Raw genomic sequence first — 27,636 nt, 5'->3', positions numbered from 1 at the left:
ACCCCTATGTGATGCTCCTGGACAGAATCCATAACCATATTCCCCTCATTTGTTATCTCACTGCTAGCAATAACACCGCTAACATTTCCTGCAGAACAGCCTGGTCTGAAGTGTTCCTCCAGAGCAAGCTTTCCAGAAATGCTCAGATTAAAGCCTACATGAAACCTTGGCTCTTTGAGACCTTAAATGTAATTTTAGATTCATAAACAGAAGTGCATTTTATGGAGAACAAAGGTGTTTACCTGTTTCAGTTATGAGATGGAATAGTGTTGTCATAAATAATTCTTCACCTTTTCTAGCACAAAGTAAATATATCTTTACAGCTACTCACCATTACTCACATAAAAACAGGGTTGAATAAGAGATCAAGGTTATACTGGCATTAAAAGATTTATTACAGCAACCCTTCCCTGCTGATCTCATCAGGTTTTGAAGGATTGGAATTTAATTTTTTTTGTCTCTTCTCTCTTTTTTTTTTTCTCCCAAAGTCGTAATTCTGACAAAGCTAGATAGAAAGCACCCAGACAAACATTTTCTGATGAAAAATAGGGATATTTGCCAATAGAAATTTTTTTTAATAAACCCATGAAACGAACAACCTGACACAATCCCCTCAATACTGGGAAAGTCAGCGACTCTGAAAGCTCCTTCCAGGGCTTCCTTTTCAATCTCCAAGGTTGTTTCCTCCAGTCTGAACAGGACAAACTGCTGTTTCACCCTGGTGCCAGAGCAGCTGCAGAGCTGGGCTGGTGATGAGGAGCAGGAAGGGCACAGCAGGTCAGTCACTATTAACTTCCCCTTGCAAAGCCTCGCTGGCACCTGCACACGAGGCGCTCATCTGTCTTGCCTGTCTGTGGCTTTTTGATACTCTCCTAATGAGCACTGTCAGCAGAGCTCCCCTGGATTTAGTTCAGGGCATTAATGCAGTCAGCACAGTGGCAGTGATGTGTGTTTTAAGCAGCACACAGCGAGGATATGCAGTGATTTATCCACAGCTGCACCCTTGCTGACATGCTGGAAGGGGGTCTGCCCCACGGAGAAAAAACATGTTTTATTGTAAAATATTCACATGGTAGTTGTCATGCAATAGGCTAGGAGAACAAATGTTTGTTACAGGTTCCTTTGAAAATAGTAATTCCCAGAATGGTTTTGGGATTGCACCTTGAGGACAGACCAATTAAACACTCAGGTTGTTTCTGATCCCATTTTGTTTCACTTATGTGGCTGCAGGTCCAGCAAAGCACCCTCATAACTTTGCTGTTACATCCTCTGAAAACTCACCTTCCTGCTGCTTCCAGTCTATCACACCTCAGGGTAAGAGCAAACACCTCTCAGAATTCCCTCTACCCACCTGCACCTCAGCCTCAGCCAACCCTCTAAAAACAAACTCCATCCTCAGTGAGACTAATTCATGTACCTGCTTTAAATTAGACATGCAGAATCAGAGATGCAAATTGGACCAATAATTTAATTTGCCTCTCTGTAAAGAGATCAGAACATAGGTTAGACCCTACTTGTGTGGAAAACATAAATACAAGGATTGTTTGGCCCATGTACTGCTAATGTGGGGGAACATATGTTATGAGAATTATCAAAAAGCACCTACTTCATTTGGCTTTTGTTGAGAACTTTCAATTTATGCCTCAGAGAGTTTACATAATTAGACAGACTAAAAAACTTGCTTAGTCTGTTCCTTCTTATTATTAAGTCATTATTTTAGTCCCAAAGGTAGATGTTATGAATGCCGTTAACGGGGTTATATGAATTATTCAAACACTGGCATGTTTAGACTGCCATCTCAAGAAGGGGCCAATAATCAATCTCACATTGTTCAGAGGTTTGTAGCACTGCAAAATATAATTTTATTTGCAAAGTATTGATCAAATGAGTATTAACTACCTGAAACTAGAATGTTACCTGAGAAACACCAAGGTCATTTATCGCTATTATTAATTTCTTCATATGCTTTGAACTTGTGAAAAGTCTTCCTGCCTTTGGAATGTTAATGGCTCTCAGAAAGAACTTCCCCACAATGTCTAGAAGACATCCTGAAGAATCAGCCTAAGAATATGTAAATAAAAATGCCAGTGAAAATATCTGCACGTATTTCCCCTTGTAAAAGAGCTTTGATCAACAGCTCGTAGATCTGGAAGATGTGATGTCAGACTCAGGTCAAAACCACACACTTTTCTTTTCATCCTACATGAAAACCATCTTCCTCAGGGAAAAGAAGGGAATTCAAAAATGTGCAATATTAAAATCACCGTGAAAAAAAAAACCACTCAGGGAAATTTCTGGTTGTGAAATAACTTCAAATACTGAGAGATACTTTGTCTCACACATTTTGTATCTGTTTTTATGGCACTTTGGCAGATGCACTCTGGTAAAAAACTTTGAAGAAAATTATGATCTTATCACAAGCCCCCAAAAGGAGAACTGGGAAAAAATCCCACTCTGGCTTCAGTGGGCTTTGTCTAGGTCCTATGCATGTTCCCAGATGAAGAAGTCATGGAATTATAGAGTTTCAAGGTTTGAAAAGACATCCAATGTACTGATTAAAGGAGTGTTAACCATCTGAAATCTGAGAACTCTCAGGAGATCATGCTTCCCTGAACCTGTGAGATCCCTGCTGTGAGACCCCATTGCACACTCCCAGAATAAACTTATCTAGTGATAACAGTGCTATCAAATGGTGCACAACCTCTATTAAAACATGTATCTCTATCCCCTTTCTTCATAGTCAAGGTAATCCTAATCAGTCTTTGGGGATAACCTGTAAGTTGCTGAGACACTGGTTGTGTGGGGAGAGAGAGAGGGATGGACACAAGGGAAGTGAAGGGCTAGTGACGCACACAGGGGGCAGATGGCTGTGTGACTGATGAAAAAAATCCTAAGAAATTGGCTAAGAAAATGGCTATTTGTTGAATCCCAACACCACCCATAAAATATTTTTTATCATTAATTGAAACATTTTTATTATAATCGAATATTTTTTATTATTAATCAAAATTAGCACTCCAAAGTAAAAAAAAAAATTCATATAGAAATGTTAAATGTTACCCTTTGGTGAGATTTTCCCTATTCATATGCATGTTTTCCTTCTACAAAAATTTGTAGACAAAAGATTAGGTTAAAAAAAATTAAACATTGCTTGGTTTTGTAATAGACAATCTTTGAAAAGTCTCATTGAGACAATCAAGGCTTGAACAATGTCTTTTTATCTTAGTCAGTCATTGAAGTAGAAGGTTCTAAGAGTGCAAGAGTAAAATATGCTCCCATTTTTCAGTTCACAGATTTAGTGTGTGGCATAAATTGGAAGGTCTTTGAGATGACAAACACATGCCACCTTCTCCAGGGGAGGTGAAGGAGGGTGAGTTGACTTGAGCCCTTGTTGTCTGTGGCAGTTCTCACACTGCTGGTGACTTTCTGCGCTTCCAACAGCCATGGAAGCTGAGGTGAGATAAACTTGGATTGAGAAATGCGTGAGCAGCAGGTCCAGAGGGTTGTAATAGGTGTCATGGGGTCTGCTTGGAGATGTGCCACTGCTGGTATCCCCCAAGGTTCAATACTGGGGCAAAGAATTGTTTAACTTGTTCCTCAACGGTTGGATGAGGGGTCAGTGCGGTTCACTGACCACACATGGCTGAGATAAGAAGCCAAAACCCCTGAGGGGCTGTGAAGCCCTCCAAAGGGACATTGACAGGTTGCAGAATTAGGCAGGGAAGAAATGTCTGTAGCTTAATAAGGGAAATGCAGGTCCTGCACCTAGGCAGGAGCAGCTCCAGGCAGGGGCGACCTACTGGGGCGGCTCTGTGAGGAAGGACCTGGAGGTTCTGGTGGGCAATGAGCTGTCCCTGACCAGCTGAGCATCCTGAGGGCAAGGAACATCCATGGGATTTGGGGGGAAGAGCATTGCCAGTAGGTCAGGGAGGGGATCCTGTCTCCTTGCCCTGTGAGGGCACATCTGCAGTGCAGTGTCCGTGTGCTCCTCAGGACAGGAGGACAGGGAGCTCCTGGCACAGCTCCAGAGGAGGGAGGGGGACAGAGGAGATTCAGGGAAGGCTGAGGGGGCTGGGGCTGCTCAGCCTGGAGAGGAGCCCCAGTGAGAGGGGCCTCAGCCCTGGCTGTGCCTGGGTGTCTCTGGGTGTGCCTGTGTGTCCCTGGGTGTCTCTGTGTCCCCCCAGGTGTTCCCTGGGTGTCTCTGTGTCCCCCCATGTGTTCCTGGGTGTCCCAGTCTGCCCCTGCCTCTCCCTGTGTGTCCCTGGTGCCCCTCTGTGTTTGTCTGTCCCTGTCTGTCTGTCCCAGTCTGTCTGTCCCTGTCTGTCCCTGTCTGTCTGTCCCTGTCCATCCCTGTGTGCCCAGGCCCAGGCATGGCCCCCGAGCCCCGGGCAGGGCTGATCCCAGCCATTCCCCTCACAGGAGGCAGAGCCAGCCCTGGGCAGAGCCCGGAGGGGCTCTGGGGGCTCCTCCCTGGGAACATTCCAGAATTCCCTGGGCACGGTGCCCTGGGCTCTGGGCTGGCCCTGCTGGAGCACGGAGGTGGCGCCAGCTGAGCCACTGTGGGCCCTTCCGAGCTGGCCCATCTTGGGATTGTGCACATAGGCCTGCATACCACACACAAAAAAAATCTTATTATCCTGACATGTAGTCTTATTTTATCTTAAACTTTGTTCACTGAAACTTAGCTTTATTGAAATTACTTGAAACAGCACTTTCCTAGAAGTCAAGTCTAGCAGGACAGTAACTATGAGTGAGGATCATTTGCTTTGCCAGTTTTTAAGTGAATGTTTAGAAGGTAAAAATTATTCATTTGACTATCACACATCAGCATGACATCATGGCACAGATTTGGATGCTGCCATCCCCACAAGGTGACTGGGATACTCACACACACCTTTCCATTATGGACCACCACACAGGTCCTGGGGCTTCTTCCTGATGCAATAAACCACGTGGACACACCTTTGTTCCTTTTGGTGTCACCACTTTCCAAGACTTGATTGCTTTTCATATCAGAGCAGCAAATGGGAAAAAAAATCTAGTTGGAATGCACAGTGTTGCAGATGCAGGGGATAAATGTGTTTAAAGGTCCTGTTCCTTCAGTCCTTCAGCCACATTAGGTGGAGTAATTAAGGAATTCTGGCACGGGGGCTGACAGAGCATGTTATGGATGGTGTTCATAACAGCATCAAGCCTCAGTTGCCATGGGGATGCTGACTCTGAACTGGCTGTTTTGTGCACCCAGAACCTCAGCCCTAAGTTGTTTGAATGTGTCTATGCCTGGGATGAAAGCAGGAGGTGTGACACAAAATGGATACCAAGACATGGGGCACCAGGGAGTCTGTGGATGATTACACTAAGAAATAGTTGTTTTCTGCTCTGAGTACATAAATTACATTTTTGGCCTGTAAGCTAAACGTTTAGATGCTGAGGGAGGTCTGCAGAGAGCAGACACTGGTATTGAGTTCACTGAAGTCAGTGAATTTATGGCAGGCTCTGGCTAGCAGACAACCTCTTCTAATTCCTGCAGATCAAAGGTCCTGTGTGGCATTGTTTTAATTCAACTGCACTTTCCTTATTAGCTTCTGTTCTCCACAGGCAAGGGCTTTCAGGTACTTACTGCCTCTCACCAATATCCTCCAAGGAAATCCATCTGTGATATTCAGCCAAACTTTGAAATATTGACAATAAAAAGAAGAACTTTAACAACTTTTTAACATTTAACTTAGCAGGTTAAATCTTCCTATGTGGTGCACATCACCTTGCAGGATGACTCTGAGACTGCACTTCATAAAGTTCACCTGACACTGAGATGAGAGCTACATTAAGTGATATAAAACATTTAGTGACAGGTATTTTTGGAAGCCTGTACACCAGTGCTCATGAATGAGGAAATGAACTTTGACAAAATGAATGGTTTCACAGATGGCAGTTTGCTTGGAGCTCTCACCAGCAGATGTTTGAGTGAATGTTCTGCAAGGCCTCTGTGTATTTTGGGTTTTATCATTTCATTAGCAAATAGCTATCACCTGGTGTGTACTTGCTCTTTGGAAGCTCTTGATGAGGAAGATGTTAACTTTTTTTTTCCCTTGCCTTTTTTGGTTTTTGAGGAAAAAAATCCCACACAATACTTTTTGCTTTTCTGCATGGGGATAAGAATGATGGAACTTAAGGTTTTTTATACAAATAATTTTGTGTGTGTGTCATAGTTGTTATGATTAGGTTTGTTTGTGAGATTCATCGTCACAGATTTAATTATGCTATGGGACTGAAATTCCTAAAAAGGTGAGGCTGAGCACCAGAGGTGGGATTGAAACCAAAAGTGGTGTGAAGACATTTGTGTAAAAAACAAATTAAGCTTCAATTAAAATATAAATTCTACTTAACAGCAAGAATATTGCACAATATATTTAGACCTTTTTTTTTTAAAAAAGCATTTTCTGTGCTTTTCAAGAAAAAAAAAGACTAAATAAATTAATTCTAAATAAGACAGGGATTAGGGAAATTTTTTGCCTTGACTCTGTTGGGCTAGGTAGCTTTCCATCACAGGTGATCTTTTTTATTAAAAATATCTTCAGCAAAACAGTTTACTCATAGTTTCAAGAAATATAGTGACATTTTCTTAAAGCTGGGCATAGTTATTAAGGAAGCTAAATTAAAAAAGCAAAAAGTATTATTTACAACAGACATGCTGAAATGGTAAATAAACCAAATGTATTTTACTTTGGACTGGAGTACTAATATATTTAAATTGCCAATCAGAGGTTGGGCACATTTTCCATTAAACTGTTGAATTTCTCATTATTGTGTTTCATCTGAATTTTAGCACATAATTTCAGAAAAACCATGTGCGGAATAAATTAGAAAAATTAGAGAATTATAACTCTCTTTCCATATATTCTAAGTAAGACTTGTAGCTTTTCCATTTTGAAATTACAGCTTGACTTTCAAAAATTGATTCCAAACAGAAAAACATATGAAATATAGACGGAAAGGGATGAATTCTTTGAAGAAACCCCAGATTAAATATTTGAGATCATCTTATGTGCAATAAAAACTAGAAGAAAAAAGCTGAATAATCAGCCTCAACCAACTTTACTTCCCACTTTTGATTCTGCAATCAAAGTGAGCACTCTACCTGTTTTGTAAATTAATCCTTCAAATCTCCAACTACTCACAATAATAAAATAAATATTTGAATATTTTATCTTAAAAATTTGTAAGCATTCCAGTGTCTCTGGAGAAACAGTTTATGCCATTTTAGTGAGAGATAACAAAAATATGGGTTTTATTATTCTATTTAGTACTTTACATTTATACACAACAGTCCCCAGCAACAGGTCAGGTGTTCAAACACATCTCCCACGTAGTGGCATGATGCTCAGTAATTCGTGCATTTTCTCAAAATTCTCCAGGTGTAAGCTATGCTGGAATCTGCTCTTGGTGCCTGTGGGTTTTACACTCTGTAAAAAACAATTTCCATGTCCAAAAGACCACGATACACTTAAAAGTTGTGGATAGGGGAAAAATGGATTAAGAAATATGAGGATGGTTAAAACTGGGAGACCAGCCTGGGAGTGGTGGAACTGGGAGAGGAGAAGGACTGTAAGGGCACAGGCATGGATTCCTAGGCTGGAATTCACTGGAGAGAAGCAACATTCAGAAACTCCTGCTGGCAGTTTATGTTTTCTGTTAGATAGTAATCCATAGGCAGGATCATATCCATGATTTTGGATATGGTAAAGGGATAACAGAAACAATAATCCTGCCCATGGCCATACCTAGTCTGATTCATACTGCCCTAAAAAGAATAACTAACATAGCAACAGAAAAATACAGGTGCCAGGAATGAGCAGAGATGAAGTGAAATAAGAATAAAACAAACCAACACTTTTTTAAAACTGTAAATGCAGAAGGACAGAAAGGAAAAGAGAAACCACTATAAAAAGAAAAAGAAAAGAGTTTACAAAAAAGACTCATTACTGGAACAGTCAGTGTGAGCATTTTGGTTATACTTCAGGACCAATTAATGAAAAATAGATGTAGGTGATTTTTTTTTGTCATTGTATTTCCAAACTATAAAAGTTAATATCACTAATAAAGTGCTAAGCAGTACACAGGTGCTATTTTATCACAGCCAACCTGTGAGGAGAAACAGAGGTCAGGAGACTTTAAAAGGCAGATATGACTTACTCAGGCTTTAATTTGCTTCCAAAAACATGGTCAGTGACCCTTTAAATCACAAGCCAATTACAAGCATTGTAGTGCCATTACTAATTACATGCTGAGAGTGTAAATTTAAAATGGCAATTTCAATTTTCAGTTCATTGGGAGAATGCAGGAAAAAGAAATTGCATACTAATTAGTTCATGTGTATCAGACACCTGAAAGATTAGAGAAAAAAAAACTTCTGCACTCATTTCAAGTGAGTTATAAGCAGAACACTCAAACATTTTATTTGCCAGGCTGCATATAAATAAAGAAATTAAATGACAAAGAAAATTGATAATGATGGAACAAGGCAAAAATAGCTACAGGCTTGTACATAATCATGCTTTGAGGGACTTTGCCCATTATACACGACTTCCTTTAGACTTTATCTAGCATTAGAAGCTCCAAGAGGGGAACAGGAGATTGCTTCAGGTTCAACCGCGCTAAATGTTAATTTGTGTATCCTAAAAATGGGATTTTCTGGCTTTGTAAGTTTCCACTTAATCTCTGCCAAACACTCACACCCTTTTTCAGTGCCTTCTTCTGGACCAGGTGCTTTGTCACTCAGAGCAGCAAGGAAAAGGTTCCATGTGCAGGCTGCTCCCATTAGGATCTGGGGAGAAGCTGGTGACACAACAGAGTAAAAACCCAAATAGAGGGTTTGACATCTTTTCTCCCATGAGCCAAAAATTTAGCCCAAATTTGACTTTTTGGACCACTCCATAAACATTTATGGTGTGCCTCCCTGGGCATTACAGAACCTGTGCAGAAATAAAATGTGGGATTTCTGCTTCTCCTCGCATCAAACTGTTCCCCCGTAGAGGGTCAGACAGTGTTTGTTTCTTAGGGCTTATTTCATGCTTGAAGAAAAAAGAAAGTGCTCTGATGTAAAGATCTACTGTGCATAAAGTTTGTGGATGTCTCCACCTTGCCACACCTAAAAAGAGTTTCTGCAGAACGCCTTCCTTCCACCTATCATGTCCCTAAAAATGTTTCAGATTTGGTTCCAGGTGTTTTGAAGAAAGAGAAAAGGAAAGAAAGAAATCTTCTCAAGGCCTCTGCTCTGAAATTGCAAAGATTTTTTTTTTAATTTTGCCCTGAACTGAAAAAAAGAGGATTAAAAAATAGCACTTGGCAAATTTTGTGAAAACGATAGACTAAAGTTTATTTTGCAAGAAAAATGAGGAGAAAATAAGAGAATGTTTAAAACACATTAATTGTATGATGTAAGCTTATCAAAAGTCCTTACACCCCATGGTTGCCAAAATTACAGAATAACCTGTAAGGGATTGGAATAACCTCCAAAACTCAAAAAAAAAAAAAGAACAAATTCTTCAGACCTGTTGCAATGGGCTGAGATTTTAGACATATTTTCTCCACTGGCCCAAGGATGTTCCTTGCATGTAAGAGCAGAGGGAAGATTTCCTAGGGAGCAGAGTCCAAGGGAGCCTGGCAGCTGCCCAGACGGTGCCAAGCACAAATGTGAAAGCATCAGACCATTAAATATCCCCATCCAGCTCTTCTCCTCCAAAAGACATGTCTAGGGGGCCAGTGCTAAATGATTTTAAAATCTTTCTCCAGCTCATTTAATAAAGCCTACACTCTTAACACAGCCCAAAAGCTGACTTTTTCATTATGCATTAAAATTACATTAGCTTTCTACTCCCATGGAAATAATTCTGCTCAGGTCCCCCTGCATGATACTTTCCAGTTCTTTTCCATGTATAAATTTTACAGACTTTCTAAATCCTCTGATCTTTATGGAGGAAAACTGACTTACAACATGTTCAAGGGCCTTTGTGTTTTCACTCTGCAATAAATAACAAGCAGTAACACCAGTTTTTGTTTTTCAGAGGTGACAAAATCCAGCACTCCCACTGCACCAGTTTCAGAAAACTTCATCAGACAGTGTGTTGTGTCTGCTCTCCATACAAGAAAAACAAGCAGGTAATTCTGTATGCTTCCCCCCCCAGATATGTAGGAGCCTCTCAATAAAATTAAAGATGGTAGTCAGGGCAAAAACATTGATTGTGAACAAATATTAATGCAATGTACACCAAGGTAGCCTCAAGAAAAGTGTGTCTGACACAGCTAAGGGCATGATGGATAGTTCAACTTAGTGCTGGCAGATAAAATGCTCAAATATCACAATTTTGCTAAATCCTGCAATGGGTTCACTGGAAGGGAAGCATCCTCCTCACACATTGACCATGAGAATCAGTGCAGAAAGTTTTCACATAAGTATCTAACTCACCAACCTTCATTAACCAACAGCTGAAATTGCCAAAGCTCTGCTCAATTCACATATGAAAACACAACCCAAGCAAAGAGCTACAACAACCACTACATAATTACCTTCATTACAACACTGCTACAGGACTTCATACTCACTGCTTTCACTGAAGTCATTTTTTCGGCACAGAGAAATCCAGTACACAGTGAGGGCACTGCCATCTGAATCACTCAAGCAATACCATGCTTGAGTGGGATGAGAAAATGTGTATTTTCAGCCCCATGGATGTGTCTCAACTAACAGCTGTTTCAACCTTAATTAAAATAGCTCTTGTTACTTCTAATAGTACTTAACCTGTGTGCCCAGAGCAGCTCAGCAAACAGCACCAGCTCTTCCAGCATGCTCTGGCACTGCCAAAACCACACTTCAAGCACATTCAGCATGTGTTAGGATATCTCCACCAAGAGCTAAAGCTGTGGTATGCTTCTAAGGAGCTGACCACCAAATACAACATATGGGGAAAACACCTTTTTTGAAAGGAGCCTGCATAAATCTGCTTCCACGGTTTAGAAGCCACAATGGAACATATGCACAGGATTTTTTTTAATTAAAAAAAAAAAAGAAAAAGAGCTTGTGCATGTGTAAAGTCAAGATTATCACTGTTTTGCAACTAAATAGTCCCTTTTAGCCTGGGCTATGTCTCTGACAGTGAATAAGAATCTAGCTGTTCGTTAACCACTTGTCTTCATCAGTTTCTTAAGTGACACTGGCAATTGAATCAAGGATGTTTTTTCCTTCCTCAGCTCCATCTGTTACCTGAATCCACGGCCATCTGTCATTTTCTGCAGCAGTCCAGGCATTCACAAGACCCTTCTTATTAAGCCGGGCATAGTAGGGGTACCACTTCTGGAGTCCAAAAAGAGCTCGGTGAGTGGAGGATGCAGTGATTTGTTGGTTTGACACAATCCCTCCTTCTATCCCTAGTGGGCCAGAGCACCCTGCAAATGAAAAAAAAAAAAAAAATTTTCAACTGAAATGATCAACTCTTCTGAGCCCCAAGTGTAATTGCAAAAGAATACAAATAGATCCAGAATATCATGCCAAATCCAGCTTAGAAGAAATTCAAAGTACTTGACTATACCACCTGTTTGTAGAAATTAAAAAAAAACAAAGACAAAAGTATGGCTTGCAAATAACTATTCTCATTATACAAGTAGTGAAATGGATTAAACTTCCAATTTCTTTTAGCTTGTTCTAGCTGAAGACTTGTGAGTTTGGATTTTATGGACACAATGAAGAAAAAAATTCCTCAGATTCAAATATTGAAATTATTGTTAAAAAGTAAATTTAAAATCCTGTAATTACTGCAAATTTCCATATTGCTGCTCTGCCCTCAAAGTTCAGCATTTAACCAGTGCTATAAATTGTTATTGCAGTTATCTCCAGAAATATGAAAATAGACATAGGTTATCATTCAGTCACATTAAAAATATTTAAAGGTTTATCCATTTAATCAGCAAACCTCAAAGCATATATTTAACTGAAGTGCTCCAAGGTTCATAATTTTATGTATCATATTCATCATTATTTTATTCACAAGAACACTTGTAGACCAAATCTTTTTTTAAAATCAAGATATTTCTGCATACATTGCTTTTTGAAGCCACTCAATTTGGACACAGGAACAAAAGCATTCAGCTATTGTGAGCAATCCACAAATGTAAATTGAGAAAATGATGAAAATTCATTACATACAAACAATTGGCAGTTTATCTACTATTCAACACCCAACTGAGTATCTGAGATTTTCCTTTCCTCAGTTCTGATGCAGAATCTGGAGAGAAGGTAATCACAGGAATTATTCTGGCAGCCAGTGTTACTCAGTGGCCCAAAAGACCTTCTGCTTTGCAGGTCAGCTGCACTTTGGCAATTTTGAGCACCACAGGGCAGACGTTTACTTACATTTCAGGTTTTCTCAGAAACCTGGCAGAGTTTCACCTCAAGCAGTACCCAAAAAATGAACTCTGAAATCGCACTGTTATGAAATCCTCACACCACACAGGCAGAAAGTCACAAATAATTTAATTCCTCATTAATTTAAAGTTGCAGAGAAGAAAAAGTGACCGGTGCAATTTGCTCCTCTCAGGCAGGAGGTGGTGCAGGGTAGTGCAGCCCCCAGGTGTGGGGGGATGATGGAGACAAAGATAAACTGAACTGAAGTTTTAAGTTGTGGTGGTGATGGACAAGAACATGCTTGTGCTCTGGAAAGGTAAAGCAGAGCTTCAGGGAGTGGTCCTCCTTAAAAACCTTAAAAACTTCCAGGAGATGCTCACATGAAATCCTGGCCACACTCAAATTAGTGAGTGTGACCAACTTGCACCGTGTCATGACTCCACACAGGTTTTTATCAGCCTATTGATTTCTGGCCCCTCATTGGGCCCCCCCTGGGTGCTCCCCTGACAGGGGAAGCCCTCCTGGAGCAGTTCTGTGCCAGGAAAGAGAGATGCACCAGATTTTTTTGGTCTGTGTTTTGTTGTTTATTGTTATCTTATCAAAACTTCAGCACGCTGCCTGCATCAGACTTTGCACGCAGGAAAAGCACCACAAAATGACCCCAGATGTACAGTTTCAAGGTCTTTTAAAGTTGTTTCATTCAATTAACTCTCAAAACACACTTTATTTCCACTTATCTACCAATAACTCATCCCTTGGCTGTCCATGTAACCTAGAACTGCAGCTTTCCTTGACCAATCACCCTGTGCCACCAACACTGCAGAAAATGGAGTAGATGAAGAAGAAGAAACAGCTTGGGACAATGCCTGATGTCCTTCATCTTGCCTCCATACTAAAAACCCCCAAAACCTAAATCTTTCACCCTGTGATAAACTACACTATTGTCTATTACCTATTTCACAATCTTGTGGACTTTAGCCTATCTCAAAGTCTTGGAAGCTTTCTCCATGGGTGAGGGTCAAATTCAGTGCTTCTCTGGAGGTCAGAACCCCTCAGAGCAGACAGAGAAATATTCCCTGTGCCCTGGGTTCCCACACCAGACCACAAAGCTCAGCTAGAACCTGAACTCCTCATGCTACTTCTCTTTATCAGCCAAAAATAAAAGTTTTGCCTTCACCACTCGAGTAATAACTGCACAAAACAGGACAAAATGTGACTCTCCTGTTGCTGTGCCAGGCGTGAGGCAGCACCAGAAGAAAACAAAATCTTTGTCACCAGCATGGGCAAGCACAATGGACAACACACTCAGAAAACCCACATGTGTTGGGAAGGTGTCATTCCTTATTGTGTTTTCATCAAGCATTACTTGGGGATTGAAAGGCCTATTCAAATCTTAGCTGTTTTCTGAAGTATTTTCATCGGAACAGAATGGAATCTTTTGGCGTGCAAACTGCTGCATCTGCTTGGAAGAGAGAGGCAAATGACTCTTCTCTCCTAAGAAAAGCGCATGTTTTCAAAAGTTTCTTATAGCTGATTATTAAAGAAAATCTGTGCTGTTTCGTAATGGAAAAGAAAGTTCACACAGATGTGTCTCTGTGCATGTGTAACTCACCAGCACAGCCATACCTACAGGATCATTAATGAAATAAATTAACCATCTTTAACAGCTGCAATCATAGACTGATAATTATTTAAAAATAGAGATGTGAGAAAACAGAAGAGAGGTTTTCTAAGAGGACCTTAAAGAGGAGGCATGCTGGAGCCATGTTAATATTTGCCATGTCTGTTAATGCATCTCATGTCTGAAATGCATTAAATTTTATTTGAAATATGTGTGAAATCCTTACAAGAAAAAGTTGAATTTTCCTTTCTAACTTGAAGGCAATTTCCTTTCTAAATTTAATTACCAAGCACAGCACTTTATTTTTTCAGCTATGACCATACATGCTCAGCAGTGTTTATCTTCCTTAGCTTTAGGAGGATTATTCCTGAAATCCAAAGACAATCTCTACCTTCAGGGAACAGGTACTTTATTGTACAAACTCCTTATTTTCTTTGCAGTTCCAGTCATGGTTTTGGTATATTTGTCCATTTTTCAATCTGAGCTAAAGAAAAATACCACTCCTAAAATTTAAAATTACCACATTAGAGATACTTTCTGCTTTGGTATTCAGTTCAGACTTTACCAAATGAGATGTGTGGAAAGCATGATACTAGATAATGGTTTCTAAACAATATTATAATTATATTTCTTAAATTATCAGAACATTGTCCTGTATTTTTTTTTATTTATTGAAGAGCCAGGATTTCAGCAGAAGTTCATTAGGATACTGTCAGTGAGGTCCTTCCACTGTTAAATTTGCCCTTTTACTCACCCTTTAGGTATTTATTTTTAATCAGAATCATTTTCTATAACAAAACCTTTTAATTCACTTTCTTCTATCAATTAAAATCAAATATTGAACATATTTTTGGATAGTCAAATACCACAGCAAATGGACTTCCCTTAGCCATATGCTCATTAATTTCTTCCAAAAACTCCACTAGATTAGCAAGTCACTCTTCTTTCTTCTAAAAACTCTAATGGGGCTATTACTCTCTAAATCCACAAGAAATTTGTTTTTCCTGAAAACTCTCAGCTGAATTTCCCATCTCTGGTTCCATTAAATGTGGTTTATCACTAAAAGATTGGTTACAGACCAGTTCCTGTACACGATAATAAATTTCAGACATAAACCTCACTTTTCTTCAAGTTATCAATAATTTCTTTAGGTGTTTAAGAGCTGTGATATACCACTAACTACTAACAATGAAAATAGGCAACAAGAGCTTTTCAGTTCTTTTTTTTTTTTTTTAATTGAGAGGCATATTTTGCAGAAGTGCAATGTATTATATTTTATTACTATGCTTCTGTTTCTATTAAATACATGGTTCTTTTAACAGAAATCATGACAGCTTGGGAAATAATAATATCACTACTGTGATAAATTGTGTACATTTCAGACTGGTCAATGTTAGTCATTAAATAAAAAAAAAGGATATTTTTATTAGATAAGGCAGAGGCATTGGGGTATGACAACACACTTGATGCAAAGAAATAAAGAAAAATTAAACAGCAATTAAGCTGCCTGACATGATACAGATTCTGCAGGCAGATTTTGTCATCTGGAGCTGTTATTTCAGTGTCATTAAAAAGCAAGATACTAAGGTAAGTTATATTGGTTTTAATCCTACAGTGACAATTATGGGTGTGCACTAAATAAAAACCATTTAATGCTTCTCTTTTTCTCCCCAAACACAAACCTGTGCCCATAAAATCTCACTGTACATGGAGATAACAATGCCAAGGTGTTACCAAGAGAGCTACATGAATGGATTCAGAGAAGGATGGGAAAAATTAACAGAGGAAAAGTGAATTTTTCAGTTCTCCTGAGAGTCCCCACCATGTGAAGACAGCAGAATTACAAATCTGCCTTGGAGGCTTCTTTTACAACCTTAATTAGATCTAGAAACATTATGCACCATTTTGCACCACAAACCAATTCGTTTTTAGTCCAGATTTCCCTTGTGGACCAAGGGTGTGGGGATCAAACAGCTCCCCAGAAAGGAGAGGAGTTCTGTGCTTCCACCCTGATCTCTGGCAACAGCAAATCTCTCCAGCTGAACAATAATATTTGAGCAAAACAAAGTAAATGACAGCTAGCTTACTGTGATATACACTGACATCTTCTCACAAGAGCACTAAAATAGGGAAATAAGTAGCTGATTCCTGTTCTTTATAGAAAAAAGACAAAGATATTTGTCTTTTAATTTTAATTTTATTTTGTCTATTTTAAGATAGAGTTACTACAGCAAGAGATAATAAGAAGAAATCACTGCATAAATATGTCACTTGAGCATATTTAATTTGAATTTTTTGCATTTATGTCAGTCCACAAATTAAGCAAAATGTCCACATAGTTTAAAAATGGCTTGAAAATGTGATGATTATTCCTCTGCAACTAGAGTGAAAAGGTTTCTTGTAATTGATGATGAAACATGACTGATTTTGCAGCATGAACATATAACTCTTATTTCCTCTGTTGGTCTGCCTCTAGCTAACGTCATCAAAACAAACAGATGCAAAATTGGAGGCAGGGAGAAAACAAATCTGCTTTAGACATCTGCAATCCTTTCTTCCTCCCAGCACCTCATTTTCTGGAATGAGATTACCCTGGCTGTGCTTAGCAGGGCCTGGCAGTGGTGCTGAACACAAACCCTGACAGTGGGATTACAGATGACCTCTGGTCCTGCTCATGCTGCTCCCAGGCTCCAATTTCTTCTTCTCATTCCTCCTGACACACAAATGTCCTTGCCCAGCTTGCTCTGCCAGGGACAGCTCTTAGATAACAGCAAGTCTGACTTTTAGGAGCTTGCTAGAGGGGTTGTTTGAGATTCTGGTACCAAAGTGTCCACCCATATGCAAAGTGATGTTTTTTCAGGTCTTGCTTTGTCGCAATCATCTCATGATAGCCCCAAAATATTCCTTTTAAGTGCTACCCAAAATATATTTTCAGAGAGATCACTGAAGACACAGCTTCCATTCCTTCTTGAGGTGTCTGTGGACCCCATCATGGTTTCAGTGATGTGACAGTCTCCAGATGCCAACTTTACCACTGGAAAATGGGGTTACAGACAACCACTGATATTGCATTAATTAATGCTGGTGTTTGCATAGATTGCACACATGCAATCCAGGCTTCTGCTTATTTCTTCTTGCTCCCCACAGAGATTTCCACTCCCTGCCTATGAGCAATTTTCCACATGCAGTCCCCAGGCTGGGATTCACATCCCTCTGTGATGGATATTCAGAGGGATTTCCTACCTTGAGCAAGTGCAAGAAATTTTACTTCCAGCATAGCACAGGAGGATATGGAGACAGCAGTGAAAGCAGATTATGTCTTTTTCTATATAAAGTTGTGATTGAAATGGAGGGTGGTTATTCAGGACTGGTTTGCTTAGTTCTAGTATGGTATTTCCTCCATTCTGCTCCTTGAGTAGGATGGAAAGGATTGCAAATTTCACATCAAAACCCATTTATTCATGGCTTGGTGCTGGGGAAGTGCAACAGAGAGCAAAGTTGAAGAAGGGACCTATTCAAGAGGAGTAAAAATAAAGGAAGATACAACTTCTGATTCAGGAGGATCCTTAAACTGAAGACTCCTTGAAGATGGGAAAATACACTGGGACAACCATTTCTTGGTGCTTTTCCCTTTTCCTACACTCAATCATCAGTAATTCACTTCTGATCACTGTCTGAAATACCAGACCAAGCATTGTTATTCCTATGCTCAGAAAAAAGGGTACATCTAAAACCTCATATCTAAAAAGGTGTAATCAGATTTTTTTTAAATTTATAAAATTTTTTTTTAGTATCTGTCCGTGAGGTGATGATGCTTGTGTTGAACTCCATCAAATTAAAAATACTGACATCATCCCTAGGCATGTTCAAAGAGATTTTAGTGGAAGTTGGCTGGGAAGAATTTCAGAATGAAGATTTATGTGTCCCTAGCTGAGAAAACCATAGCATCAAACTGTCTGGAAAAGTTTCTATGCAAAGAAATACCAACTACATTACAGCAGCACCATTCCCAATGTGTTTCCTGAATCCAAGAAGGCCAAAGGCTCCTGGCCTGGATCAGGAATGGTGTGGCCAGCAGGAGCAGGGAAGTCATTCTGCCCCTGTACTTGGCACTGGTGAGGGCACACCTCAAGTGCTGTGTCCAGCTCTGGGCCCCCAAATTTAGGAAGGACATCAAGACACTGAAGCACATCCAGAGGAAGAAATGAGGCTGGAGAGGAGCTGGGAACACAAACCCTGTGAGGAACCACTGAGGGATCTGGAGGTGCTCAGCCTGGAGAAAAGGAGACTCAGGGGTGACCTCATCACTCTCTACAAATCCCTGAAATGTGGCTGTGCTCAACTGGGGTAGGGCTTTTCTCCAGGCAGCACTGACAGAACCAGAGCACACAGTCTCAAGCTGTGCCAAGGGAAATACAGGTTAGATATCAGGAAAAATTTTTTACTGAAAGAGTGAGAAAGTTCTGGAATGTTCTGCCTAGGGAGGTGGTGGAGCCCCCATCCCTGGGTGTGTTTAACAAAGCCGGGATGTGGCACTGGGTGCCAGGGTTTAGTTGAGCTGTTGGGGCTGGGCTGGACTCGATGATCTTGAAGGTCTCTTCCAACCTGGTGATTCTGTGATTCTGTGTAATTCTAAGTTTATACCACTTATTTAAGCTACAGCATTTAACAATTCACTGGTAAACATTACTTTTATTTTGTTCTCAAGCAGCAAATCTGGATTTTGAGGGGAAAAAAATATATTATAGTAAAGCCTTTAGTCTCTCAAACTCTGTTGAGCTCTCATGTAGAAATAAATTAATCTTTATGTGAAAAATGATTTTTACCTTTCAAAGTGACACTGTGAAAAATAACATTTCTACCATGTCTGAATGTTGACATTAACCATCGAAATAACTCACAGCCACTTAAATACCACTAAAATTAATCCAAATAAAATAAATTATGGTGCAACACTAAAAAAAAAACAAAAACAAAAAAAAAAAAAACCAAAAAAAACCCCAAACCCTACCTCATAAGAATTAAACTACATTTATATTATAGAAGGTAAATTCATAGTAACTTTCAAGTAAAGGAACTGCCATGCTTACACATCTAAGAGATGACAGAGAAAGAAGCCATAGCCCCTAAATGCCACAAAACAGCAATTGATTTTTACTATTTTTAACTTAGGGTGCAATGACATGGAAAAATACATGGTTCTGAGTACTTTTTACCAATCCCAACATTTTTTTTTTGAACCTGGATCCGAGAAGATGTGGGTGGAGGAGATTTGTGCTGTGGTGGATCTATTAATTACCTGCTTCATTTCTGGCTGTTGCAAATGGTTGTGGCAAAGGCTTAAAGCCAATTAACAATTTAAGCATAACTTAGGCATTTACAAACAAAACTGGGGACCAAGCTGCACTTAAAAATAATCTTTATTTGCTGCTGCACGCCCCTGCACAATCCATGCATTTCTCTTCTTCTCAGATAGTAATAGAAATATTTTTTGAACAATTCAACGAAAGTCAGCAGCTTTCCTGCTTTTTTTAGGAAATTTGCTAATTAGACACTGTTCTGACAGCTACAGGCAACTTTCACACTTTCTAGGCTTTATATTTGCATTCATATACCTTTAGAGGCATGTAGGTTCCTTTTTTTGTTTATGGAGTGTGCAGCACAAACAAAACCCTACCTGTGGGCCAACTGAATTATATCACAGTGTATCTTCTGTTATCCTTAAATTCACTCCAAAGGATCTTTTTTTTTTTTGGGGGGGTATTCACAGCGCAATATTTCTACTATAAAAGTTAATAATTTTGATAACCAACTACAACTATTGCCAATTTGAAGGCAGCTCATGACATACGCATGTATGTGGTTAAAAATTGCACCTTAAATCTGCCTGTTCCAAAAACAAATTTTGAAAAAAAAAAAAACCAAAAAAACCAAACCCCAAACCCAAAGGTTCTCCTGCAAGTGAGACTGCAATGACAAGATAGAGTCACACTGAAAGACAATCTGCATTTTTCTAGCAGGCCTACAATGGAAATCAGTGGGATCCCAGCACCAGGGTAATTAGCATTCCTGCCAGCTGGCTTGACAACGAGCATGTTCATTTGCCAGGAGAGGACTGTGTGCTTTTCAAGAAGCAATTCTTATTTTGCTGCCTGGAGATGTTCTTTCTGCCTCTTGTGGCTATGCCATTGTTTTTATTCCCCCCTCCAGAAGAACAGCAACTGCTCCTAGAAGTGACAGCGTTGCTTGTTACAAGATGTGTTCATTGAAATTGTTATAAGAGGGATTCATTGGAACAGTTTAAAAACTACATTTTGGCACTCATGAATTCTGCATTACAATGGGGTACATGCTCTTCAGAAAGAAGCAAAAGGATGGGAATATTCCACAATATACTGCTGAAGTGATATGCTAAATATGAGCTATATTTACTGTACTGGACACAAACTGCATGCAAACTACAGTAATTTAAATCTGACTACACAGAAACAGCCCTTATGGTCTCTAAGCTGTTTCCATCTCCTTCTATAACCCATCCAACATCTTAATAGCTGGAAATTCAGATATCTTCATTTAGATCTTGCTCCCAGAAGCCATTTGGTGTAGATATAACCTTATATTGGTGTAAAGTAGCTTTACAGATCAGGGCTTGAAGCCCTGTTAAAAAGAGAGAATTTATTTAAGGGTCATGCACTTTTATTAGGGTGGTGAAAAAAAATCAGAATGTAGATTCAGAAAGTTCTGGGTTTATATATATATATATACACAGTAGAAGAATTCTTTTATTAGTATAGCAGTGCAGTAAAATGAGATGTTTTATTTGTGACTCCATGGTGTATTTTATGCATAAATATCTACATCCAGATTTTCTGAATATGCCCTTATTCTTCTTTATATCCCCTTATTTTACCTTATCAACATCTATTTAACCATAAAAAAGGGCATCACTCTGAATTGTTTAGAGAAATATCTAACCAAAAAAAGCAAACATAGGGAATGCAATTCATGTGACTCAGCTTCAGACAGCTGAAAATTCCAAATCTATTCCAGAGTAGCTGCTCAGGCTCTGTTTGTCATTTGTGGGAGGAAACAGGCAACCCTAAAACACAATTTTCATCATTTCATCATCTATTAAGAAAGCATTCAAGATAGATGTAATTATTTTTTTCTGCGTCTACTGACCAAGAACAAACCTAGAGCATTATTTCAACTTAGTGCCTAGGTTTAGGAGGATAAAATTAAGTGAAATTAATGCAATTAATTTCAAAAACACTGAGAAAAAATTGATTTAAAAATATATGTTGATCTATTTTTTCTGCAAAGCTAGGCAGTAAACATACCTGGGCTTTACAGAAAGAGGTCTTTGAAGAAGGAATGCTGAGGAGGTGATGGATGAACATAAAAAAACCCCAACATTCCAGACTTTGGTTTTCTTGTTGACAAAGATGGCCAAAAAAAGGTGGATGTGACTTTGGAACTGGCAGGGATGGAACATCTGACCTGCAAGGAGACACTGACAGAGCTGGAATTGCTCAGCCTGAAGAAGGAAAGGCTCAGGGGGATCATATCCATGTGAAAAAATAATCTTGTGGGAGAGAGTGAACCCTGAGGTTTAAAATGTGAAATTTTAACACCAAGTTGTAAAATGGGAAATGTAATTTGAACAAAAGAAAATGGGGCTGGTTCTACATTTCAGTGTGTGATTTGAGTTTGTTTGGTGTAGCTTTGTTTGTTTGTTTGGGCTTTTTTGTGGTATTTTTAGTCTTGTGGTTTTGTTGATGTTGTTGGGTGGATGTTTTTTTTGTTGTTGATTTTTTGTTTTTGTTTTTTTTTTTTGGTTATTTTGGGTTTTTTGTTTGGTCGATTTGTTTGTTTGTTTGTTCGTGGTTTTTGTTGCGTTTTGGTTTTTATTTTTTTGTTTTGTTTTTGTGAGTTTTTCTTGGTAGTGTTTGGGGGTTTTTAACATGGGAAGGGTCAAACACTGCACCAGGCTGTACAAGAGGCTGTGGAAATCTGTCTTTGGAGACAATAAAATCCTGAGCGGACACAGGCCTGGGCAGCTGGCTCGAGATGTCCCTGCTCAAGGAGGGTGGCTGGAGTATCTGCCCCTGCCAATCTCATCTGCCTGAGAAGTTCTGGTTCCAAATTGCTGCAGCTCCAGTTCTTTTCAAATCAATGCTGACAGAGAGGAAATTCCTGGCAACAAACCAGCCCAGAGCATTCCTTCCCAAGAAGGAATAATCGGGCGTTGTTTTCTCGATTTTGGAACATCTTTATTTCTCTTATTTAAAACAGGTGAAGATTTGCCCCTGAAGCACTTGACTTTATCTAGGGCTATACAGTTTTGCATGAAATAACACATAATTTGTTCATTAGCACTTTATCTGCCCTGGGAGCCAGTCATAGGCAGAACACGATATATTTACATACATACATATATATATATATATATATATATATATATATATATATATATATGGTACAGTTTCATAATGTGCTTGCAGTTCCAATTTTTAAAAGTAAATTTAGATATTAAAACATTTTGGTTCCAACCAGCCCCAGCCTTTTAGAATGATAGCTGACAAACAAAAAATGTGTTTCCTTTCCTATACCAAATCAATTTTTTTCTGGTAGCTGTATGGGTAATCAGCGTATTTTTAAAAAGTAGAAGTTCTAATTACAGGAATTACATCTTCATTTCCAGGGCAAGGTAGAGGACCAAGGAGACTTTTCATTTTACCAGAAGCTGCTGCATTTGCAAGTGTGTGCAGACCATATGTGTGAGCTCACACCACGACAGACTGAAGAGGAGCTAAAACCTGAAGTTATTTGAAGCACTGGTTTGGCTTTGCAAGTTCAGTTTGACTTCAGTCCTGCTTGCACACAGCACAAACATTGTGTGAAGGACAGTCATCCATCCCAGCTCATTATCCCATTAATTGTTTCATGGCTGGGCTGCAGTGGTACAGCAGCACTCATTGCAGTGTGCCAGTGCAGCTGGAGGTCACACAGACACAGCAGGTATATTTCTAAATTCTCCTTTTTTGAATTGCATTTCCCTCCTTTTTAAAAATTCAGTTGGTTTTTTTTTTGCCAGACCCATTCCACATCCTCAGCGCCATCTCATTTGCTCAAGTTCATGACACATTTGTTTTCTTCCCCCACAAGCAGCTATTGATTTTTATGCTTCCTCTCAAAGCATCACTTTTAAATACAAGCAAAGCCTAAGCCCTCCCACACAGAGGCACGTTTTCACTTGGAATTAATTCCAGGTTGTGCAAGACCTGTGCATGGAACACTAACTTCTAAAATTTTAAAACTCCACAGATCTCTAAAATGAATTTAAAATCACCATTGCCCAAAGGAGATGGCATAATACCACAGTAATGTGAGCTATAAATCTGATGTAGCTAACCAGACCATTACTAAAAAAACTAAAAATCTCCAGTTTCAGCATTTTTGGTGCTGCTTTGGGGTTGAATATTCAGTGTCTCATTTTATGGGCTGGTGTTTGGAGAATCCTCGTGACCACAACACAGCTCAGCTCTGCACATTTTACCCACTGGCTATTTCAATCATTCTGCAGCTGATCAAACTGTTTGCTCAGTCCTGGCCCCTCAAGTTTTTTTTTTTTTTTCCACAATTCAGTGTTCTGATCTGAGAGATATTGAGCAGCTCTGTTGTAATGACTTGTGTTAATTGTTCTGAGGACTCATCCTACGGCACGACCAAATCAATGTTTTCATTCCCACTGAAGGAATTTAATCAGCATTTCCACTGGGACAAGGCAGCAAGCAGATCATGTGCTCCTCTTTCTAGTCAATCACAGTGCAAATGAAATAGCAAAATATAATTTACAAACGCCCTTTTTTTTTTTTTTTTTTTTTGCACTTCAGTAGACTTGGAGAACATGCAGTGCCAGTGATTATGTCAGATTTTTTTTGTCTAAATAACAAAGAAGTCAGAGGCTTTGTAACTTCAAGGTGACTCCTAACTACACCATGAAACAGCATATTTTCACATTCCTGGATGTGGTAATTCCATAAAACTATTCACCTCTGAAATCTGAGTAACAGAAGACATTTATCTCCATAAATTTGCTCCACAGACTTAAAGCAAAACAAAATGGATTTCCTTGACCTATTAACACTGTAATTATTATTGCTCTGATTCCTCAAGTGTGACTCCCAAGGATGTTAGCAGACAGTGTGGTACTGCAGCACTGAGGTGCAGGGTATGATTAATCTTGTTTTATGCCTTCACATAACATAATTCACGTCAAAGGCAACATCTTCACCCATTTGCATCAGCAGCAGCTAACGAGCACACAGACACTTTCAGACAAGTGAAACTTTTCAAAGGATGCTGTGTTGAGCTCCAGATCTGCAGGAAGTGACATGAAAATGAGGTGATTAGTTATGTTCCACGCAGCAGAAGACAGCTTTTCAGGCAGTAATGGGAAGAATTGCCATCTATTTGCTGTTATGTCCAAAGAGATTAAAACCCTTTTTATGCTGATGCAGCATCTCTCCCAAAAGCAGTGCATTATTCTGTTACCACCGTGGCCAGCACAGTCCATGTGTGTAAGCAGTGGCCATCAGGATTAATCAAATAAAAAGAAATTGAATGTTACTTTCCACTTCTCAAGAGTGCCATTATTGCTGCATGACTGTTGTGCGCTTCCATTATCAAACCCTCTTTCAAATTTTTATAATAAGGCCATAAAATTAACTTTGGGCCTTTATGTGCTCTACAGGCTTCATGCTGAGGACTCAGACTGAAAATAAATTTAGGCAACTCTTGGGTTGGGTCTGAGATTAAAAAAAAAAAGTAAGAAGGTAGAATTTTAGGCTTCTTTCAGGATTTTTTGTACACCACATTTTCTAGTGGTGAATTGATTTAATGACATAGTTTTTTTTTAAGAATTGGGCCAGAAAAATATTTGGGAACTACGGAGGTGTACTGATAGATAGTTCTATAATTAATATCACAAGGAACCTAACAAAAGGTGTGGAAAAGAGCCAATATTCCCACTGTAAATGGCAGTTCTGCATCACTTGTTGCAGTCCTTTAATAGAGATGATATGCACAAGGATAAAGGAAATACAGTGGAAACAAGCACACTTGGATTTTCAGAAGGCACTTGATGAGGTTCCACATGAAAGCATCTTTCCAGGGAGTGGTGAAATGGCCCTGCTATAGCCAGAAGTCTAATTACAGAACAGAAAATGTCTTTTTCAGGGCAAAATGTTACCAGTGGCATTCCCTGGGGGTCATTGCTGGAGTCAGCTTTACTCATCAGCGACCTGGAGGAAATTGTGAATGGGGAAATTGTCCAATTTGAAGCTCTCTGGATCAAATGCCACTCTGATGATGAGCAGCTCCAGAAGGATGTGGAAAAATGGGTGAGTGGTCAAAAGGGTGACAGATGAACCTCAATGCACTCAAAGGGAAGAGACAAAAACCCCTAAAACGTGCCTGAACGGTACTGAACATGGAAATGGCCATTACGGCTGCAAAGAGCACAGGATTGGAGAATGAGGAGGGATACAACTTTGCATAAACATCTGCAGGATAAATACAGTGCTGCTTGTCACCTTGACATTACTGAAATTAGGGAACACTCGCTGAAATTCACAAGAAATCAGCTTAGCCTGTTTGAAAAAAAAAAAAAAAAGATTCATTCTTGGCAGGGTGGGTTGTGATCTTCTGGAGCCTTCCAGAAGATGCAGCACCCAAGGGCTCAAAAGGGAACTGGACAAATTCAGGCACTACAGATCCAAGGATGATACTAAAGAGACTGACCAGGGGTGTAGTTTTAATATTCTTGTTAAATGATTGTCGTTACCACAGCCAGAGACACATCCACTGATGAAATACCTGACCTAATACGAAGGATTTCTGTATTCTTAAGAATTTACCACTAACATGATAGGGAAATTTAGCTAAGAATCCCCTTTTTTTTATTCATATAAGTAGTGTATTTAAAAAAAAACTCTCCAAGAAAACACTCTGCATACATAATGAATACATCCATTAGAAAAGAAACTAAATGTTAAAAAGCTACTTTTTCAGAAGCATATTCTTTTAATGTTGTTTATAGGCTCTTTACTTGGTGTTCTGTAGGAAATCTAATTATCCAATGATTTAATTTTATACAGAAAAAAATAAAAAGTTCTTAGGGGATTACCACAAAGAGGGTTGTATTTCTCAGCTGAAAAACTAAGTAATAATATTCTTTTTCCTGAAATAAAAATAAATGTGGTCAATGAAGCCAGTAGATAACTGTGGTGCTTATATTTCAAGAATTTAGGTAACATCATGTAGTCACCAAAATGCAAATAATTTGGCATTTCTGTTTTAAGAGTAAAATATGTATAAACATGTGAATTTATTGTGGAGAAAATCTTCTCACCTAATCTTACAAAAAGCTTTTTGAAGGCGTTTTAAGAGGCATAGATTGATCTTGTAGCTTTCACTACTACCTATGTAAAAACAATTATTCATAAATGTTACAAGGAAAGGCAAATGTGAAGTTACCTGTCAGCAATACATAAATAGATATAAATACACCAATTTCCCTTGATTCCTTAAACTCTGACATCTGAATGTGAGCCAGGAATCCTTATTGTGGCAATAATATGTGTTTTAAGAAATTCCATATAATGTTGCACAAGGCGAAATTGCAGAGCTACTACCAGGGCCAAACTGTTCGGTTCTTTTGATTAAAAAAATAGAAGACTAGTACTAAATCAAGCTATTAGTTATCAATAATGATTTATCAAAAAACTTTAAGATAAAAAAATAAGAAAAAAATTGTTTTAAATTCCCAATATCCTCTTCACCCCATGTCCTCACTGCCAGTGCAAAATTCTTGTATGACCCCAGAAACTTCCTAAAATTTTTCTTGTCTAAGTTTCACTTTGTAAAATTCCTTGTGACTTCCAATCCCTTTGAGGTTTGCAGGGACCCAAGCATTACAACACTGGGGGCTGTTTTGCTAATTCAGCTGCAACAGGAATTGACAGAGCACGGAAATTTGTTTCCCAAGATGCCTTTTGTGAGAGGACCTAATCTCAGCAAAACTCAGCATCAAGGGAGGGATGTGAGCACTTGGCTGCCATGTCTCTTCAGCATCCCTGTTTGCATCCAAAATTGTGAATAACAATGATCTGCAGGGAAATGGGGCAGCTGGAGCTGCAGGTTTATGTCCCTTTCAGGGGTTGTAAAGTTTGAGGGAACAAGACTGGAGTCTGCCTACAAGGGAAGGAAATTCCTTCCCTGTCTGATCAGATCTGGAATAATTTATCCATGTCCCAGCTCCTGGGGTACAGGGAATTCTTGGCTGGGATTCCCACACTGCCTTCTGAAGGTGCTCCAATGTGCATAAAAAAATCCCATTTACATCAGAGACTGGAATCTGCTTTTCCCTCCTCCAGCCACAGAGGAGGATGGTGGCCTCTCAGCTTTCCCAAAGGAAACACTCCTCTGCATTGCATTTCTTACACATGGGTGCATTGGGCAGGTACAGGTTTTTTTGCTGATCATAAAAATTACTCTTCTGCCACCTTTCTTTCCCACTAATTTACCCAATTCCTTACCCAATAATTTGGTGAAA

At 39.2% G+C, this 27,636-nt stretch overlaps 1 protein-coding gene across 2 annotated transcripts in view; it reads right to left on the bottom strand.

Annotated features, from left to right (window-relative positions):
* The window catches only part of EDIL3 (EGF like repeats and discoidin domains 3), a 239,395-nt gene that overhangs the window by 66,206 nt on the left and 145,553 nt on the right, over positions 1 to 27,636 (bottom strand). For both annotated transcript variants that reach the window (XM_030968997.1, XM_030968998.1), the window contains one exon: positions 11,261 to 11,442. In XM_030968997.1, coding sequence (XP_030824857.1) covers positions 11,261 to 11,442 — 182 coding nt within the window. The remainder of the gene's footprint in view (positions 1 to 11,260; positions 11,443 to 27,636) is intronic.

This window comes from Camarhynchus parvulus, chromosome Z (genome assembly GCF_901933205.1).
Source record: "Camarhynchus parvulus chromosome Z, STF_HiC, whole genome shotgun sequence".
Taxonomy (NCBI): Eukaryota; Metazoa; Chordata; class Aves; order Passeriformes; family Thraupidae; genus Camarhynchus; species Camarhynchus parvulus.
The sequence above is the reverse complement of the archived record's forward strand: the minus strand, read 5'-3'. Positions and strand labels throughout refer to the sequence as shown.